Raw genomic sequence first — 18,822 nt, forward strand, 5'->3', positions numbered from 1 at the left:
GAAATGAGAGAATTGTTACCAACTGCAATCTGAGCTCCAGGTTTGAAGTCCCTATTGTTGCAAGCAACAATAGGAGGGTGGTCATTGAAGCTTTTCAGAGTCTACACGAGGCAGGAGAGACCAAGAAGCTGGCAGTTTATGAATGGGTGATGGATTTGCTATTAGCAGTGTGAGTCACAGTTGGGAGGCCATCTGTAAAATGTCAATTGATGTACTGGAAAGCAAAGAAAAAAAAGTTGCAAATGCAGGAAGTCTGAAATTAAAAATTGAAGATGTTCATCAGGTCTAGCAGCATCAGCAAGAAGGGAAACAGAGTTAAGGTTATTACAGATCAATAACACATTTAGAAATGCTACACACATAAAAGTTGCTGTCTGGCCTGCTGCGTTCACCAGCAACTTTTATGTGTGTTGCTTGAAATTCCAGCATCTGCAGATTTCCTCGTTTGTGTTATTAGAAATGCTAACAGTTTCTCATTTTGCAGATGTGACCTGACCTGAGGGTGCTTCCCACATTTCACTTTTGCAATTTAGCAGGAATCAAATGTTTAAAATTATACTATTGATAAAATCTGTACTCATTGTTTGGAGCAAACAGCTTAATTTCTTCTTACATTTTCCTAATTCCTACTTTGTAGTCTCATATGAAGCCTTGTCTTCCACAGACAAAGCACGGAATTGTCAGAGAAACAGACCAGAGACAATTATGTACACAAGTTATCTCTCTAATCCAAGCTTCAGTGCCAGCAAAGCTCAGGAAAGGGTAAGATCTTTCATCTTCATGAAGATTCCACTTACTAATCACCCTTCTTCACTTTTCAAACCTTTTTGATGAAATTTGGTTGGTTACATTTGGGATTAGTGCAAGAAAAATGTCAATTTTGTCCCCAACTATGCCTAACATTTTTTTTTGCCGAAGTATGAAATGGTTTTAAAGCTGACTATAGAATGTGTGTATTCAATATTTTTGATCCATTTGTAAATGCGGCCATCTGCTGAGGAAGATTAACTGTGGTAAACCATCAGTTGGTACTCCAGTGTTTGGGGATTTTTTTTGTGGAGGAGGGTGGAAAATTACTTGAAGAAACTGATAAAAAGAAGCATAAGCATTACTCCAGCCAGTGTTGCAGCTGGCGGAACTGCTGCCTCATGATATTCATGGCCCCAATCCTGATCCCTGGTGCTGTCTGGAATTTGTATATTCTCCTCTGGGTGCTCTGCATTCTTTTTGATATAGAGTGTAGGTGAATGGTATGATCTGAAGAGAACTGATTATTATCTGGGGAGGGAAAGTGGGGACTTGGTTAGTTCCAGAACTTGATTACATGTAGTGTAACTCCACCTTAAAACAGATATTTAACCTGAAAATTAAGTGTATGGATATTTAGATCTTTTGAAAGTGGATTGAAAAGCTCAAAGCAAATGGAATCACAAGTTTTGTAGTTCATCAGGGTTTCCATTATTTTACAGAACCAGGCAACTTCAATTCCATGCTTTTCAACATTCAATATGTTTCTATGAGGTCTCCCCTCATTCTTCTAAACTCCAAGGAATACAGTCCAAGAGCGGACAAATGTTCCTCATATGTAAACCCTCTCATTCCTGGAATCATTCTAGTGAATCTTCTCTGCACCCTCTCCAACGTCAGCACATCCTTTCTTAAATAAGGAGACCAAAACTGCCCACAGTACTCCAAGTGAGGTCTCACCAGCGCATTATAGAGCCTCAATACCCTACTCCTGTACTCTATTCCTCTAGAAATGAATGCCAACATTGCATTCGCCTTCTTCACTACCGACTCAACCTGGAGGTTAACCTTAAGGGTATCCTGCACGAGGACTCCCAAGTCCTGTTGCATCTCAGAACTTTGAATTCTCTCCCAATTTAAATAATAGTCCGCCCGTTTATTTCTTCTGCCAAAGTGCATAACCATACACTTTCCAACATTGTATTTCATTTGCCACTTCTCTGCCCATTCTTCCAATCTATCCAAGTCTTTCTGCAGACTCTCTGTTTCCTCAGCACTACCAGCCCCTCCACCTATCTTCATATCGTCAGCAAACTTGGCCACAAAGCCCTCTATTCCATAATCCAAATCGTTGATGTACAACGTAAAAAGAAGCGGCCCCAACGCGGACCCCTGTGGAACACCACTGGTAACCGGCAGCCAACCAGAATAGAATCCCTTTATTCCCACTCTCTGTTCCCTGCCAATCAGCCAATGCCCTATCCATGTATGTAACTTTTCTGTGATTCCATGGGCTCTTATCTTGTTAAGTAGCCTCATGTGTGGCACCTTGTCAAAGGCCTTCTGAAAATCCAAATAGACAATAGGTGCAGGAGTAGGCCATTCGGCCCTTTGAGCCAGCACCGCCATTCACTGTGATCATGGCTGATCATCCACAATCAGTATCCAGTTCCTGCCTTATCCCCATAACCTTTGATTCCGCTATCTTTAAGAGCTCTATCCATCACTTCATTGAAAGCATCCAGAGACTTGGCCTCCACAGCCTTCTGGGGCAGAGCATTCCATATATCCACCACTCTCTGGGTGGAAAAAGTTTTCCTCAACTCCGTTCTAAATGGCCTACCCCTTATTCTTAAACTGTGGCCTCTGGTTCTGGATTCACCCATCAGCGGGAACATGCTTCCTGCCTCCAGCATGTCCAATCCCTTAATAGTCTTATGTTTCAATAAGATCCCCTCTCAGTCTTCTAAATTCCAGAATATACATGCCCAGTCGCTCCAATCTTTCGACATGTGACAGTCCCACCATCCCGGGAATTAACCTTGTGAACCTACGCTGCATTCCCTCAATAGCAAGGATGTTCTTCCTCAAATTTGGAGACCAAAACTGCACACAGTACTCCAGGTGTGGTCTCAGCAGGGCCCTGTAAAGCTGCAGAAGGACCTCTTTGCTCTTGTACTCAATTCTCCTTGTTATGAAGGCCAGCATGCCATTAGCTTTCTTCACAGCCTGCTGTACCTGCATGCTTGCTTTCAGTGACTGATGTACAACAACACCTAGATCTCGTTGTGCTTCCCCTTTTCCTAACTTGACTCAATTTAGATAATCTGCCTTCCCGTTCTTGCCACCAAAGTGGATAACCTCACATTTATCCACATTAAACTGCATCTGCCCACTCACCCAGCCTGTCCAAATCACCCTGCATTCTCATAACATCCTCCTCACATTTCACACTGCCACACATCCACTGCATCTCCCTTGTCTAGCCTACTTGTAATTTCCTCAAAAAATTGTAATAGGTTTGTCAGGCACGAATTTCCTTTAAGGAAACCATGCTGAGTTCTGCCTATATTGTCACCAGTAAGAGACAAACTCTGTGTTGCTTCTGACTTGTGCATGGTAGAAAGACCTTGGTGTTAGGTGACAAGTCTCTGCCATAGGACACCCAAACTCTGAAATGTATCTGTAGCCTCGATATACAGCTTGTGGTTTGTCCAGATGAGCCTCTGGTCAACAGTGATATTGATGGTAGGGAAACCGATGGATAGCGATGTCATTGGGAAAGTTAGATTCTTTTGTTGGAAATCATCATTGTCCGGCACTTTTGAGGCCCAAAGGTTACTTGCCATCTGTCAACTGTATGACTGAATGCTGTCTGCTTTTACTGCATGCAGGGCTACTCCACTTACTGAGAATTGGTGAATGGAATCTAATATTGTGCAACGATTAATGCTACTAAATTCTTTTAAATAGCATTTTTTGTTTTGTTTATTCAAGGAATGTGAAATGAGTTTTGCAGGCTCTACTAGCATTTAATTACCCAGTGAGTTGCTGCTTTGAATGACAAAGACCTCCGGTGTAGGTATACCCACAATACTGTTGGCAAGAGTTCCAGGATTTTGATTCTACATTTATTTATTTATTTATTTATTTGAAAACTTCAACCACCTTGTCCTGTACTAACATGGTTCAGCTCTATTACAAGTGTAAGCTTCCTTTTGGCTTTTGTTCTCTGGAATAAGGGTTCTGGCTAAGACTTCTAATTGCACTAGAACAAAATCTTACTCTATAGAGTAGCAGATGGGGTCTTGTATAACTCCTGAATCACCACCTTGTAGAATAGGCCTTGCCATAATGAACCCAGGAGTTTAAAGGAGCTCTTTTGGCTTGTTTGAAGTTCAGACATGCTGGGAGTGTAGCAAAGCAATTGCACCTTGTTCCATCCCACACCCTGCAACAGAAATCCCTTCTGTTCTCCAGCACTCTTCACTTCGAAGCATGTGTGTTCTTTTATTATCATTGCAGCTTGGGCTTGCATGAATTCAATATGTCAATGATTCTGTTTTGTAGGAGGATACACACTTCATTGTTGCAGACTTGGTTATTGCCACATTAGAGAATGTGAAATGCAACATCTTGTATCAGCAAGCCAAACTGGGAGAAGAGGATAACAGTAATGTTACTAAGACATCAGTTTTGAGGACTTGTATTAAGAAAGAATCACATTCTGACTCTGTAAACTCTGAGGACAGTGGGTTTGAATGTAAGTATTTGAACTGTCTTCATGATCTTTATTAAATATCAAAACATTTTGGTTATAACTTGGTAAAAATCAGTGTGTAACATGCATAGCATCTTAAGTGATCAGGATAAAGAAATCAAATGCTATTTTTTGACTTAATATAAAGTCAGAATATTGTACTTTTTGGAAGGCATTGCAATATTTCAAGATTAGGAACTGCAGAATAAATTTGGAGCTTGGGCTGAGCAAAATAAAGTACATTTATTAAAGTATGTATACTTTATACAGCTGTGAGATTTGTGGTTGCCTGCAAGGAGACAACAGAGAAACCAATAGAACCCATTGAAACGAAAGACTGTTGAACACCCAGTGTGTAGAGAGAGGGGGAAAAACACATCGTGCAAACAATAAAAGCAAGCAAACAGCATTCACAGCTGAAGTTCACAAAGCCATAAGACATTTGACTATTACTTTTGTGGGATTATGAAAGGGTCTCCCTACAAAGAAGGATACGGGATTCATAAATGAGTTCAATTCTAATCGTGTCGTTTCCCCGCAGGCCTGCTGCATTATTTCTCTCCTGTGCCCATCACCTCTCCGTTGGGTGCTTGCTGTGCTAAAGGATGCTTTGCAATAGCTTATTTGCCAACCAGGTAGACCTCCTGGATGTGGAGAAAACTGTAGCACTTGGCACAAACAGTTCATTCTTGTACCTTTCTATCGAGCCAGTGTGCCTTGATATTTCAGGGCTTCTCTAATTGTGCCCATCTTGAACTCTACTCAGAGACTTTAATTCCATCTTTGATTCCCAGTTACTTTGAAGCCTGTTATATAGTCAGCTGCTTCTGCGTCTTGAATTCTTGGAATATATTCATTTTTTAAAAAAATGATAACACCGTATAATAGAAGTATTTGTTGACAAGTGTATTACTGAGTCCTTCTCATTATGTTAGATGCTAATGCCTGAAGTAACATTATCATTTTGTCTAGCTTCCTGATGGCTGCTTTGTTGGTTGGGTTCTGTTAGTACTGCCTTTATCTTACAGGCAGTTCTGCTACACGGTTGGATGATTCATCTGAAGCTGACTCCAAGGACAGTCAAAATGGTGATGATGCTGTTGGTGCTGATGACGATGATTATGATGATTTTGTGATAATAGGTACAGGTGTCAGAATAGAATTGTTTTTTTAAAAAAAACTCTTTACTGACAGTCCCCATTTCTCTGGGGGGGGGGGGGGTTGGTGGTGGATTTTTATCCCTGCAAAATATCCAGGGTTTTGTGGGTGGTGCACTTTGTCTGCGAAGCGGTCTTCAGCTTGAGTGAAAATGCACAGCTGCATGGTCAACCTCTAGTGAGTATGTTCAACCCTGAAAGTGACTGCTTCCCTTTTCATAAGTACTGGCTCACTGACTGAGTTTTTAAGTATTTTCTCTTTTATTTCCCACTTTCAGCATCTGCAGTTCTTTGGATTTCCATTTACTGAGAATGTAGCTTTCTCACCCCTTCACACTGTCCAACTTTAAGGCAGTAAATCCATTCTAGGTATTAAGCTAGTAAACCTTAACTAAACGGCATCCTATGTATTAACAACTTCAAGAAGGAATTGAAACAATTTACTGTACATCAGGTGGTCTGCATAACCTCTGTGCTCTTGTATTCAAGTCTCCCAATAATAAACAATAACACTGTTATCTGTCCTAATTATCTGCTATCCCTTTTGTAACTGCCCCAAGTTCTTATCAGCAAACTCAGCTACCATACCTTCATTTGCATAACCAGTAACATCAGGCTGAAATAATGATGAAGTTACAATGGTATTAGTCTAGTTTCTGGGATTGGTTGTTTGAGGGCAGTCTCAGTTTTCAGTTAACTTCACCGGAAACATCTTTTAAGTGACCATTGGCGGCTTTGTCGAATAATTACTAGCCCTGCTTTTGGTTCCTTGGGGCTTTCTGGTTTTTATTGCAACCTCATGAGACTGGTCTTGAAAATCTCGACTTCAATCATATGCACAGATGAGACTTTATGCTGGAGTGTAGTTAATGTTTTCAGAGGATTGAGTTTTTTTTTGTGTGGAAGACTGCTAATTCTGTCAATTACAGCATCGAAACCCATGGAATAAAATATAAGCAGACTTGTCAAGTTCCCAGAGGAATTCCCCTTTTTACTTGAATTTTTCTGCTAATCTGGGTGTTAACAGTACAGGACATGTTTTATAATTTATAACTATGGAACAGGAAGACATTTGATGCCTCATATCAGTACCAGTTCCTAGATGGTCAGTCTCATTAGACCAATAATCCGCAAAACAGCATCCAAAGTACCTATCTACTTTGCCTTTGAATCACAAACAAGAGAAAATCTGCAGATGCTGGAAATGTAAGTAATACACACTAAATGCTAGAGGAACTCAGCAGGCCGCATCTATAGAAAAGAGTAAACGGTGGATGCTTTGGGCCGAGACCCTTCTGCAGGTCCTGATGAAGGATCTTGGTCCAAAATATTGACCATTTACTCTTTTCCATAGATGCTGCCTGGCCTGTTGAGTTCTTCCAACATTTTGTGTGTTACTTTTTTACTTTGTACCAGAGTGGTGGAGAAGGTTTCAAGGAAGCTTTCATCACTTTTGTTTGTCTTTTTCCCAAACTAAATCTAGTTTCCTCCGGCCCTTGATCTGTCCGTCAGTGGGACAATTTCTCTCTATGTATGTACAAACTCCATAAAAGCTCCCACAGGATAGTTTCTCTTCTACTTGGAGATAGAGAGAAATCAATGCTGTTTTGTTTTGTCATTCTCATTCTTTGGACTTTCTTTACACTTTCAGAATTTGATGACCTTGTTATTGGTTCTGATGGTCCCTTGAAGTCAGAAAGGTAAGGATTTCTTGATTCATTCCCATCTCATTCACAGGCCTGTCTCATCTCCTTTTATTTTTGCATTCACACAAGTGCAGTGATGGGGACTGCAAAGTGTTACTTGAGTTATTGGGGTCTCATGAGCCAATGATATTTTATAATAGCCTGGTAGTTTTAAGGTCACTAAAGATTAGGGTTTAAACATGGATTATTAAAAGAATTAAATCTCACAGTTGTCCAGTGGGGTTTGAATTTGACCATCTGGCTGTGCACTCTGGTCATCAGATTGCTGTGCAACAACTATAAGCTTGTATTAACAATTCACTAACATGAAAGGGGAAGAAAAACACTTTGCAAATAATTATTTTATTCTCCCTGCTTTGTTTTCCTGGTTCCCTGCATCATATTTGAATCTAATTTGACTTTTTTCCGTTTTTTTTTAATTGTTGGTTGAGGAAGTACAGGTTTGATCCATTATTCACCCAAAATTCTAGCTGTTGATACAATTATCCTGGCGTCTTCAGCAGTTCTTTTGACTGAGTTAAAACGTTCATATTTTTGCTGCCTTTGTCCCATTCTACTTTTGACCATAATGGAGCAGCTAACGAGGCAGTAATGACTTGGCAGATTGGGATGAAAAGCACATTTTTCAACAAAAGAAACCTGGAGCTCTTCAGAAAGTAGTTTACAGAAGACTGAATGGATAAGATTATGAAAGGTGAAGAATTAATGAACTGTGATTGGGTTTGAGGTGCTGAAGAAATGGGTTGTTATTTGTGTATCTTCCTGAGTCATCCATGACATTACACTATTCCTAAGGGATATGAGCAGGGCAGGTTTTTCCTCTTCAGTTTCTTGGAAATTACTGAAATTTGTTGCTGGATAACAATCCCTTCAGATTTGGGGATAGTTGTCTGGAAGGCAGAACAATTTTGATCTGAATGACTCCAGACACGAGGAAATATGCAGATGCTGGAAATTCAAGCTACACACACAAAATGCTGATGGAACGCAGCAGGCCGGACAGCATCCATAGGAAGAAGCATAGTCGACGTTTTGGGCCTTCGTCAGGATTGAATTTATTCCAAGTTTCCCTAACCTGTGACAGACAATCCAAAGTTGTGCAGCCAGATCCCGTTCACGGTTAATTAGAACCCACGTTTTCCTTTTGGGTGGAACAGGGCCACAACTTCCATTGCCAAAACCAAGTGAAAGCACACGTACGACTTGCACAATAGAACCCCCAAAGATTTGCACACTCTCCTTCAGGCTGCAGTCACTGCATAATGCAGTCTGTATGTAGTCACTTCGTGCCCTGACCCCCACACACTACTGTGGTCTGCTGATGTTGACTCTGGTTGACAGTCTTGACTGATAACACAAATCCTACGCACCTCCACCAGCCATCAGTAGTGGTGCAGGTAGGGGGTGGTGAGTAGAGTTTGAGGAGGCGGTGGCTTGTACATCAGTGGAATTGAGAAGAACGAGGGGTGACCTCATTGAAACCTATTGAATGCTGAAAGGCCTTGACAGAGTGGATGTGGAGGATGTGGTGGGAGAGTCCAAGGCCAGAGGACACCTTCTCAGAATAGAGGGTGACCTTTTAGAATGGAGATGAGTAATTTTTTTTAGCCAGGGAGTGGTGAATCTGTAGAATTCATTGCCACAGGCAGCTGTGGAGGCTGTCATTGGGTATATTTAAGGCAGAGGTTAATAGATTCTTGATTAGTCAGGGCATGAAGGGATATGGGTAGAAAGCAGGAGATTGGGGCTGAGGAAAAATGGATCAGCCATGATGAAATGGTGGATCAGACTCTGCGACAAGTGGCCTAATTCTGCTCCTATATCTTATTGACTTGTGGTCTAGTTTTATTTTGCTTTCCCTTGGGACACAGCAACTTTAAATGCTGGATAAAGAAATGACTGGGAGAGTGAATGTTTATTTAAAAGAAAAATAGTGGCTTCCACCATCTTTTTCCCTTCAGGATGAGTCCATGCAGCAGAGGAAAGAAGGACTGCGGACTTTTGATTTTCATGAATGAGCAATATTTAATTTGCACCAGTTTGTTGAGCAAGGGGAAAAATCTGCTGAAGTGTGAGCAAAACCCCACACTCATACAATTTTATAAATTGTCTATGTCTTGTGAAGTCCAGCTGGTGGTGTTTTTCTCCCAGGAACAAAAAAAAGTTGCTTACAAAAGAAAAATCAAAAAGTTAGTTTGTATTTTAAACCCAATGTGCAAATAAAATGAGTCCAAAAGCTGTTAGTGGGGTGGATGAATGATTTGTAGATGTTGTTTGGGGGGGGGAGGGCTGCTGTTGGTGGAGGAGGAGGAAATCTTGCAATGTGCCTGTTCTGAATGGGGCTTCATTCTCCATTTAATTTCACACATTGAGTTGACCCTTTCTTCAGACTTCTGCACTCCCTCCGCCCACGCTTTTTTTTTAAAAGAAATAGTCCAGGTGAAGGGGGTCATGAACTGGAATGTCAGCTGATCATTTCCCCTCCACGAATCTCACCAGACCTGGCAAGCTCCTCCAACAGTATGTTCGTTGCAGGCTCCAACATGTCTGCTTCTTGGAGGTCCTCGGGCATTTTGCCCTCTTGCAACTTTTACTTCCAAGCGGTGATGCAAATCGGCCATCTTAACTTTTCCGCTCACCTTGCAAAAAAAAAAACTCGTTGCTGGACCTGCTGAGGTCCTCCGTCTGTGTGTTTTTCAGAAAATATTTCAAAAATGCCCTTCAATCTATATTTGTTTAGTGAGTGAGCCAAGCAGATAGCTTGTAAAAGTGTTTCTTTATCCCCCTCTAACTTTTCTGCAGGGACTGAATAATCTGCTTTAACTTTTATTTTTCAGGCACTGTCTATCTGCTGAATATTTGGCTCGGCGGCTGTTTAAATCATTTCGGACTGTGTGGTTACCTCAGGAAACTGACAGACATCAATTTGAAGCAGTGGAAATGGTGCTGCATAAAGTGTGTAGTTGCTATGTTCCTTGGTTGGGGGGTGGGAAGGAAATGCAACACCCTATTCAGGATTGGTTAAGTTACCTTACCTGAACAGCATCTGTTTGGCACCTTTTTTTTGTGTGAAAATACAAAACCTTTAACTTGAAACATCTATTTGGAAAAAGCCCAATTAACTTCACTGCCGTGAGTGACTCTGCAATAGCTGTTGTGAAGGAGGAAATGTAGAAGTTGGTTTGTACAAAAATAAGGTTCCTGAAAGCAATTCCATCAGATGAGCTATATGATGTTGATCTGAGGGGAGAGCTAGTTCAACACTTGAGGGTCTACTCGGAGAGGAGATATTTACAGGCAGGAAAGGAACTTGGAGGCTTCTGATGCATTGGAAAAGTTGCAGCAATTTCACTGCCTACAGGACAGAACAGATGTGCAGCTCTTTAGGACTAACAGAGGCTAAAGAATGGTTCATAATTTTTTTTTCTTTTGAAATGTGGCCGTTCTGATGTATGGTATCGCACTGGGCTAAATTCTCTTTAGCTAATTGAAGCCAGATTTGAACACATTTGTTACTCTGAAGTTGTAACCAGGGTCAACACCTTTCCTTCTAATGTTGAAGGCCTTGTCCATTTATCTGTTCAGTCCTACATTTATATGAGCAGCTCTGTGGATAAATATCAGAAGAACCTTTGGGCTCTAATCCTAACCATCAGTCTGTTCCCCTCTACCGGGTACAGTAATTACCTACCTTGGTCCAATAGACACTGAAATTGCTTCCCTAATGAATCAGAGGCCTCAAAGTTCCTTTGCTGCCTGTAAATATTTCTTCTGGGCAAATCCCCAAGTGGCAATGTGGGAGCGGGATCTGATTTTATTAATTAAACTATTGCTGAAAGTGTAACCAGAGAGAATTTGTGGAGATATTCTCAAGTCAGTGCAGTACATACATGTCCAGCTGCTTAGTGCAGTAGGTCACCAGTTACATAATCACTGGACTGGCTGGATAGAAATGAATGAGGGATAATGCCCCTTTTCAAAAAGGCCTTCTCTAGCTTTGGTCTTCCTCCAAAATGATCCTTTCAATGTCCAGCCTTGGGAGGAAACGTATAAACTACATAAGCGTGTAACTGGTTGGAATAAATTTTGTATAGCTTCTGTTGGGATGTTCATCAGTTCTCCCAGCACCACTGTTCTGCTATGTGGTTTGCCAAGTCTACCTTGGGAAGAATGGCTGGTGGCAGTGTCCAGATAACTTTCCTGCAGGGGCACGTTTTTGAAATGAACAGAAAAGGTACATCATGCGAGCAGGCCCCTCGGCTAACCTGCTCCAGATTTGGATGCAGATTGACCAGTTATCTGTAGCACCAAAACCATGATCGTGTAGCTGATTTTTTTTAAATGTATGAACAGCTGTTTATCATTGCTGATGTCAGCAGGCCGCAGTTATTGAGTAGACTAAATACTGATGGTGCGCAGTGCATCTGGAATAGGCACTGAATGGCTGGGAAGTGGTTTAATATTGCGGGCAGTCTCCACTCTGGTCTGTGTTTTACGCTGACCTACCAGATTCCATCTTTCTGTTTAGTCACTGACCTAATGTTTCCCTTTCCATCCAGTTTCTCCCTCTGAAGGACACTCTTCCTGGTGCTGAAGAATCTGTGGATCTGACTGCAGACTTCAAAGTAAACTCCCGACTGAGGGGCACAGCTGACTGGGCTCCTCCTCGATTCCAGATTTTATTCTTCATCCACCCGCCCCAGAAGTATGTACAGTCACTTTCCAGCGGAAGTAATCTAGCATTGTTTGCACACTTTAAAATAAAGCAACGTTCTTAAATTGTTTGGTCAACTTGGATTTGCTAGTAATTTGTGTGTGTGTGGGGTGGGGGGGAGGGAGGATGTGGGAAGAATACTATTATATGCTTGATTACTTGTGATTTTTATTTTTTAACCTTCTGAATTCCACTTTAAGTGATCAGCTCTTAAGTTGCTTGTTCATTGAAATATTCTGAACCCACAGTAGTTGTCCCTAAGTAGTGGAGGAAGTATCAAATGAATTCAAGTTTTCTGAAATATACTTGTTGAAATTTGCTGTTATTTAGTTTTTCTGCTTTGGGTTGTAAATTTCTTTGATATCTAACATTCAGAATGATTAACTTGTACTGTTCCTGCTTCATTTTAATCCTTGACTTTATCCATATGACAGTAAGAATCTTTTCCATGCTTTCTTTCTGATCCAAAGGTGTTTATTTATGAGCTTGGGTAGAGTGCACATCATCTATCCCCTTTTATTAACCTCTCATTTAGCATGAAATCAATTTTTATTAATCCCTGAGGCAAAAACGTCATTCCCTGGTTGCTCTTCCTGTCCCGACACTAACCCCCAAACCCCACAACCAGCACAGGTCTCTTTCACTCCTTCGATCCTGGTGTCAAAAGATGCTGCAAGTGTCTTGGCCATTTGGAACTGCCAACTCCTCTATCAAAGCTGCTGCTTATTCCAGGACATCTTTGAATGCAAAGATGAACCTCTAGCTTTTCTGTTTTACTAACTGACCTTATTTTCTGGCTCACCAGGCTGATAATATTTGCTCTTCCCGAGAACTCTCTAGCCCTCTCCTTTCAACTTTCAGTTCGCCTTCTGACACACAATCTTGATCACCTCTATCCTGTCTCCCACCAGCCTTTGTGTCCTCGGACATACTTCGGATGATGAGGGTGATGGTGTCTTCTTCCCACCCACAGGAGGCTGATGTGCCCAGATGGTTGCTTTGTTCATTCTTGGAGTATGCATGGAAGTGTGAGACTAGCTAAGCAGAGAACAGCTGAGAGATGACATTTAATGTGTTTTCAAATCAAGTTAATCTTTAATTCTATTAAACTGAGTTGTGCTTTCAATTCTTGTTCTTCACCTGCAGGAGAGAAGTTGTCGTAGCTGCTCAGAATTTTCTGTGTGCTGGCTGTGGGACACGAATTGAATCCAGTACGTAGCAAAACGTGACCCCTTGCAGCTCAACTTTGTCATGCCTGCCTTCCTGAATATTTATTTTGTCATAGAAATATGTCACTTGCATTCTTCTAATGACTTGCTAAATTTGTTAGAATTGGTGTACGGTGCAACACTAATGCAGGTGGTAGTGCAATAATAACTTCAGAGTTAGCAAGATCTGAGCCTGATTCTATAAAATCAAATTTGTTCCAGTCATGGGTCTGTGTCCCAGCTTCCTTTCCTTCCCCTTCCTCACTGTCACTAAATTGCACACTCCACTTGAAAATGCTTAATGATGAGGCATCTGCCATCCTTCTACGAAATTAAGATTTGTAACCTATGGTTCATATGCTTCCATATTCTCAAATTTGAGCTGCAAACATCAGATTTTTATATCATTGCAAAAGGCACTTTTCACTTGTGTTGTTTTAAAGTTGTCTACAATATGAAATGGTTCCCCTCTTCATTTAAACTTCCCCCTTTTAAACATAAGGAACCAATTCCGGGAGTGAAGTGGTAATGCACTCATTCTGCTCTCTCAAATGGTTTATAGCAATTACGCCAAATTCTTCATTCGTTTGAGGAAGGGAAAGGGAAGTTGATTGGTGTATTCCTTCTCGCTTCTGACATGAAGGATTTGACCATTTGGAAAAGAAGTGCAAGGGAATGGGCTGAAATTGCTTCAGATGGCAGGATCTAGAGATCAACTTTTTAGGACTGGCCAAAGCGGCTTCCAATTTATTTCCACCCTCCCCTCCCCCCTTGTGTTCCTATTTTATGAAGGGGAGAGGGAGGGAGAGAGGGAGGGGGAGAGACACAGACACGCACACACACATACAATTTTCCTTGCGGAAATATCCTGCCAGCCGTGCAGTTTGGAAATGCAGTATCAAATGGAAGGGTCTTGGGAGTGGGGAGGAATAATGAAATGGCATGGAAACAAAAACTACGATCAAACAGATTAAACAGTCACTGCCTTGGGCAACAGCATGTTCCAAAACTAGGCTAATCAAAGGAAGTTGTGAAATCATTATTCACCTTATTTACAATAACACATATTATTGCTCATTTTTATCAAACTTCCATGAGTTACTTGGATATTAACTACTTACTGAATTGATTATTAACCAAGTTAATCTTGGTTGAAAAGGTAGAAAGGAGAAGGGAAATCTGCAGTTTAATGGGTATTAAAAGATAGTAGCTAAATCATTGTTAATAATTTGCCATTCTCCCCCCCCCCAGGTGGCAGTATTTTGAATTAGTGTCTGTTCGCACATCTTCGTAGAGCCAAAAGCTGCTCCTCTTGGTGTCCATTCTGTTCTTGATGATATTTGCGGGGGCATTATCTCTGCTTTACACCTTGTGTACAATGAATCCTGTGATAAAACCATGACTCCATCCAAAGCATTCCACACAAGGGAGTGACGAGCAGTCTCTCACTGCAGCTTGACATTAAACAGGTGTTCCATTATAACATTGCAAAAAGGAACATTTTGGAGACTGGAACAGAACAATTCTTCTAAATATTTTATTTCCCTGTAGAATACATCAAAAAGCTGCATTACTGTGAGTACTTGGGGAAATATTTCTGTGAATGCTGCCACCACAGTGAAGAATCTATGATCCCTGGCCGAATCCTAATGAAGTGGGATTTCAGCAAACATCCTGTCAGTCACTTCTCCAAGCAGCTGTTGGAAAGCATATGCAATGATCCACTGTTCAACATATTGTATATCAACAACTCACTTTACAGCAAAGTCAAGGAGCTGAGTAAAGTGAAGGTAGGAATAGAGCACAGAAGGGGGAGTGATTGGGTTAATTTGCACTGTTTGTCACTTAATTTTCATTCTTGCGATGCGGGCATCACCACCAAGCAAGAGGAAATCTGCAGATGCTGGAAATTCAAGCAACACACATATTTTAAAAAAAAAGTGCTGGTGAACGCAGCAGGCCAGGCAGCATCTATAGGAAGAGGTGCAGTCCCTCTTCCGATAGATGCTGCCTGGTCTGCTGCGTTCACCAGCATTGTTTGTGTTTCACCAGCAAGGCCAGCATTTGATGCCCATTTCTTACTGCAGTTAGAAATAGTTTGCATTGCTTCAGTCTGTGTGATGGTACTTCTGAAGTGTGGTTGGATGTTCCGGAAAGGATGCTCTTCCAAAGTAGGCTGATTTGTGATCTCGGAGACTATCCATCCTTTTGCAGATTAGGGTACCGATACCACATTTGGATACACTGCTCCATTACTAATATAAACAGTTCACAAAATTTGTAATTGTGCACCTTAACCTTTAAATGAGCAAAACATTTTGTTTGTGCGTCTCCAACAAGGAAGTTGCTTCTGTAACACACAAAGTTCTGGAGGAACTCAGCAGGCCAGGCACCATCTATGGAAAAGAGTAAACAGTTGACATTTCGGGCCGAGACCCTTCATCAGGACTGGAGGAAAGAAGGCTGTCAGTAAGAAAATGGGGGGGAAGGGAGGAAGAAACACAAGGTGATAGGTGAAACCAAGGGGGGCGGGTGGTGAAGTAGAGAGCTGGGAAGTTGATTGAAAGAGATACAGGGCTGGAGAAGGGGGAATCTGATAGGAGAGGACAGACGGAAGAAAGAAAAGGTGAGGAGGGGTATCAGAGGGAGGTGATGGGAGGTAAAGTGAGGGAAGGAAGCGTGAATGGTGAAGGAGATGGGTGGGGGGCCTTACCAGAAATTCAAGAAATTGATGTTCATGCCATCAGGTTGGAGGCTGCCCGGATGAAATGAGGTGTTGCTCCTCCAACCTGAGTGTGGCCGCCTCATGACAGTAGAGGAGGCCATGGACTGACATGGCTGAATGGGAACGGGAAGTGGAAATAAAATGGGTGGCCACTGGAAGATCCTGCTTTTTCTGGCGGACGGAGCGTAGGTGCTCGGTGAAGCGGTCTCCCAATCTGTGTTGGTTCTCTCCGATTATACAGAAGGCCACACTAGGAGCACCGGACACGGAAGGTGACCCCAACAGACTCACAGATGAAGTGTTACTAAGCTGAAGGAACTGTTTGGAGCCCTGAATGATAGTGAGGGGGGTGGTGTAGGGACAAGGGTAGTACTTGCTCCACTTGCAAGGATAAGTGCTGGGAGGGAGTGAAAAATGTGCTTGGTGTTGGGGTCCACCTGGAGGTTGTTGTGTTCTTTATATTCATATGTGCTGTGGGTTACTAATAAAGAACCATGTTCTGGAAGAGATAGAACTTTTATTTAACAACAACCACAATGTTTTTACAATACCATGTTTCTCGATCTTTCTATCATTCCTGCGCATGCTCAGAACTCTCTCCAATCACATTCTTACATGTCATATCACCACATCTTTCTTTCCTTAACAATCAGCAACACTGACCAGAGCAAATGCATAATTTAACATGTCTCTATCAGTCTCTCTGTGGGTTTACCAACACGAGTAGACCTTTTAAGTGGTTCATACAGTTCTTGTGTTTCGTTGTTATTTCCATGTTTTGTCTGGTCTGCATCAGTTAACTGAAACTCTGAAGTTGGCTCTTTCTTAAGGTCTTTGCGATTTCTTCTTAACACTGCTCCTTCTTCTGTTTGGACCATGTATGATCTGGGTTGTATTTCTTCAAGTACTGTAGCTTTCTGTGTACATGTGTTCCTTTTATCTTGTATCCTTACTTCATCTTCTTGGTGAAGTTCAGGTAATGGACAAGAACATCTGTCAAAGTTTGTTTTCTGCTTTGCTTTGTGTTCATCTTTCCATCTTTTCACTTGTTCACCTCCCTCTCATCTATTGGCAGATTGGATCTCAAACAGTATCCCATCAAGAACTGAGCAGGTGAAAATCTACATTCAAGTGGAGTACTGCGATAGGCTAACAAAGTGTTATAAAAATCACATCCACTATCTTCTGCTTTGTGCATCAGTTTCTTGATAATTCCCACCGACTTCTCAATGAATCCATTGGACTGAGGGGGGAAAATGGACTAGGTGTTGTATGAACAAAGCCCCATTCATGAGCAAAATGTCTCATGCATTCACCGTTGAATTGTGGACCATTGTGAAAACTTCATCAGGTACACCATGTCTGGGAAAAAAACTGATTTCATGCATGTAATTACATTCTCTGCAGTTGTTCTGCTCAGACCACACACTTCCGGATACAATGAGTAGTAATCTGTTATTAATAGATAATCCTTGTTGTCAGTTACAAAAAGATCAATGCCTACCTTCTGATAAGGTCTCTGAGGACTATGATGTGGATGCAGTGGTTCCTTAGCATTGCTAGGTTGGTATTTAAGGCATATTTGACAAGAAAACACCAATTCTGCAATTTCTTGATTCATCCTGGGCCAAAATTTTCCCGCGTCCTTCTCTTACACTTTTCAATACCTAGGTGGCCTTCATGAATTTTCCCAAGCATTTCTTTTTGGAGACTTTTAGGAATCACAATCCTGCTACCTTTGTACAATATCCCATCCACAACAGAAAGTTCTGATCTGTGGTTCCAATATTCTTGTACTTCTAAAGTACAATCATGCTTATTATCTGGCCCTCCGTCCATCACCACTTGTATTACCTGACTGAGAATTTTATTCTTCTCTGTCTCAAGACGCAGCATTTCCAACTTTTCGGGAACAACAGGTACAGTCTCTATGATCATATCAACAAATGCCTGAACATCAACAGCAGCCCTGTGAACGTCTTTTGTTGTTGAATCCACAGCTCTGGAAAGTCTGTCAGCCGTGTACATGAATTTTCCAGGTGTGTATGACACATTCAATGCATACCTTTGCAATCTGATCATCAGTCGCTGAATTCGCAAAGGACAGTTGCTTGAAGGTTTGTTAAATGATGCAATCAAAGGCTTATGATCACTTTCAACATCAATAGATTGCCCTGACACAAACTGATGAAATCTCTCACAAGCAAACATAATGCTGAGCAATCCTTTTTCGGTTTGGTCATACATTGTTTCTGGATCAGATAATGAACGAGATGCAAGTGCTACTGGTAGCCATTCCTGATCATGTTTCTGGAGTGATACTGCCCCTAAGCCTGCTTGAGATGCATCACATGAGATTTTGATGGGTCTCTCAGCATCATAGAATTTCATAGGTTCTTTGGTGGGCACTTTCTTGAGGTTTTGCCATGCCTTCTCCTGTTCATGGTCCCAGCTCCATTCATTTTTCTTTTCTGTTAGCTGCCCCAGTGGAGCAAACTGTTCCAAAAGATTGGGTATGAACTTTCCCATGTAGTTGACCATTCCCATAAACCTTTGAACATCCTTTTTACATTGCGGTCTTGGCACGTTCTCAATAGCAGAAACCTTCAGTGGATCAGAACGCACACCCTCTTTGCTGATGATATCACCCACGGAGGTAAGTTCAGTCACTCCTGGCTGACATTTGTCTTTCTTCAAATTCAGGTTTTCCTTGCGTGTTGCCTCTAAGACTTGACTAAGTCTGGCATCATGCTCTTGTTTAGATGATCCCCAAACAATAATATCGTCCACGAAAGTATCCACGCC

The 18,822-nt window shown here is 41.6% G+C and overlaps 1 protein-coding gene across 8 annotated transcripts in view; it reads left to right on the forward strand.

Annotated features, from left to right (window-relative positions):
* Positions 1-18,822, forward strand: part of rubcnl (rubicon like autophagy enhancer) — a 111,015-nt gene that overhangs the window by 81,014 nt on the left and 11,179 nt on the right. For 7 of the 8 annotated variants that reach the window (XM_063051141.1, XM_063051148.1, XM_063051145.1 and 4 more), the window contains 8 exons: positions 665-762; positions 4,318-4,510; positions 5,536-5,649; positions 7,316-7,364; positions 10,208-10,325; positions 11,930-12,075; positions 13,231-13,295; positions 14,844-15,082. In XM_063051141.1, the coding sequence (XP_062907211.1) occupies positions 665-762; positions 4,318-4,510; positions 5,536-5,649; positions 7,316-7,364; positions 10,208-10,325; positions 11,930-12,075; positions 13,231-13,295; positions 14,844-15,082 (1,022 nt within the window). The remainder of the gene's footprint in view (positions 1-664; positions 763-4,317; positions 4,511-5,535; positions 5,650-7,315; positions 7,365-10,207; positions 10,326-11,929; positions 12,076-13,230; positions 13,296-14,843; positions 15,083-18,822) is intronic. The other variant, XM_063051144.1, reaches the window with a different exon arrangement.

Source organism: Mobula hypostoma, chromosome 6 (genome assembly GCF_963921235.1).
Source record: "Mobula hypostoma chromosome 6, sMobHyp1.1, whole genome shotgun sequence".
NCBI classification, from domain to species: domain Eukaryota; kingdom Metazoa; phylum Chordata; class Chondrichthyes; order Myliobatiformes; family Myliobatidae; genus Mobula; species Mobula hypostoma.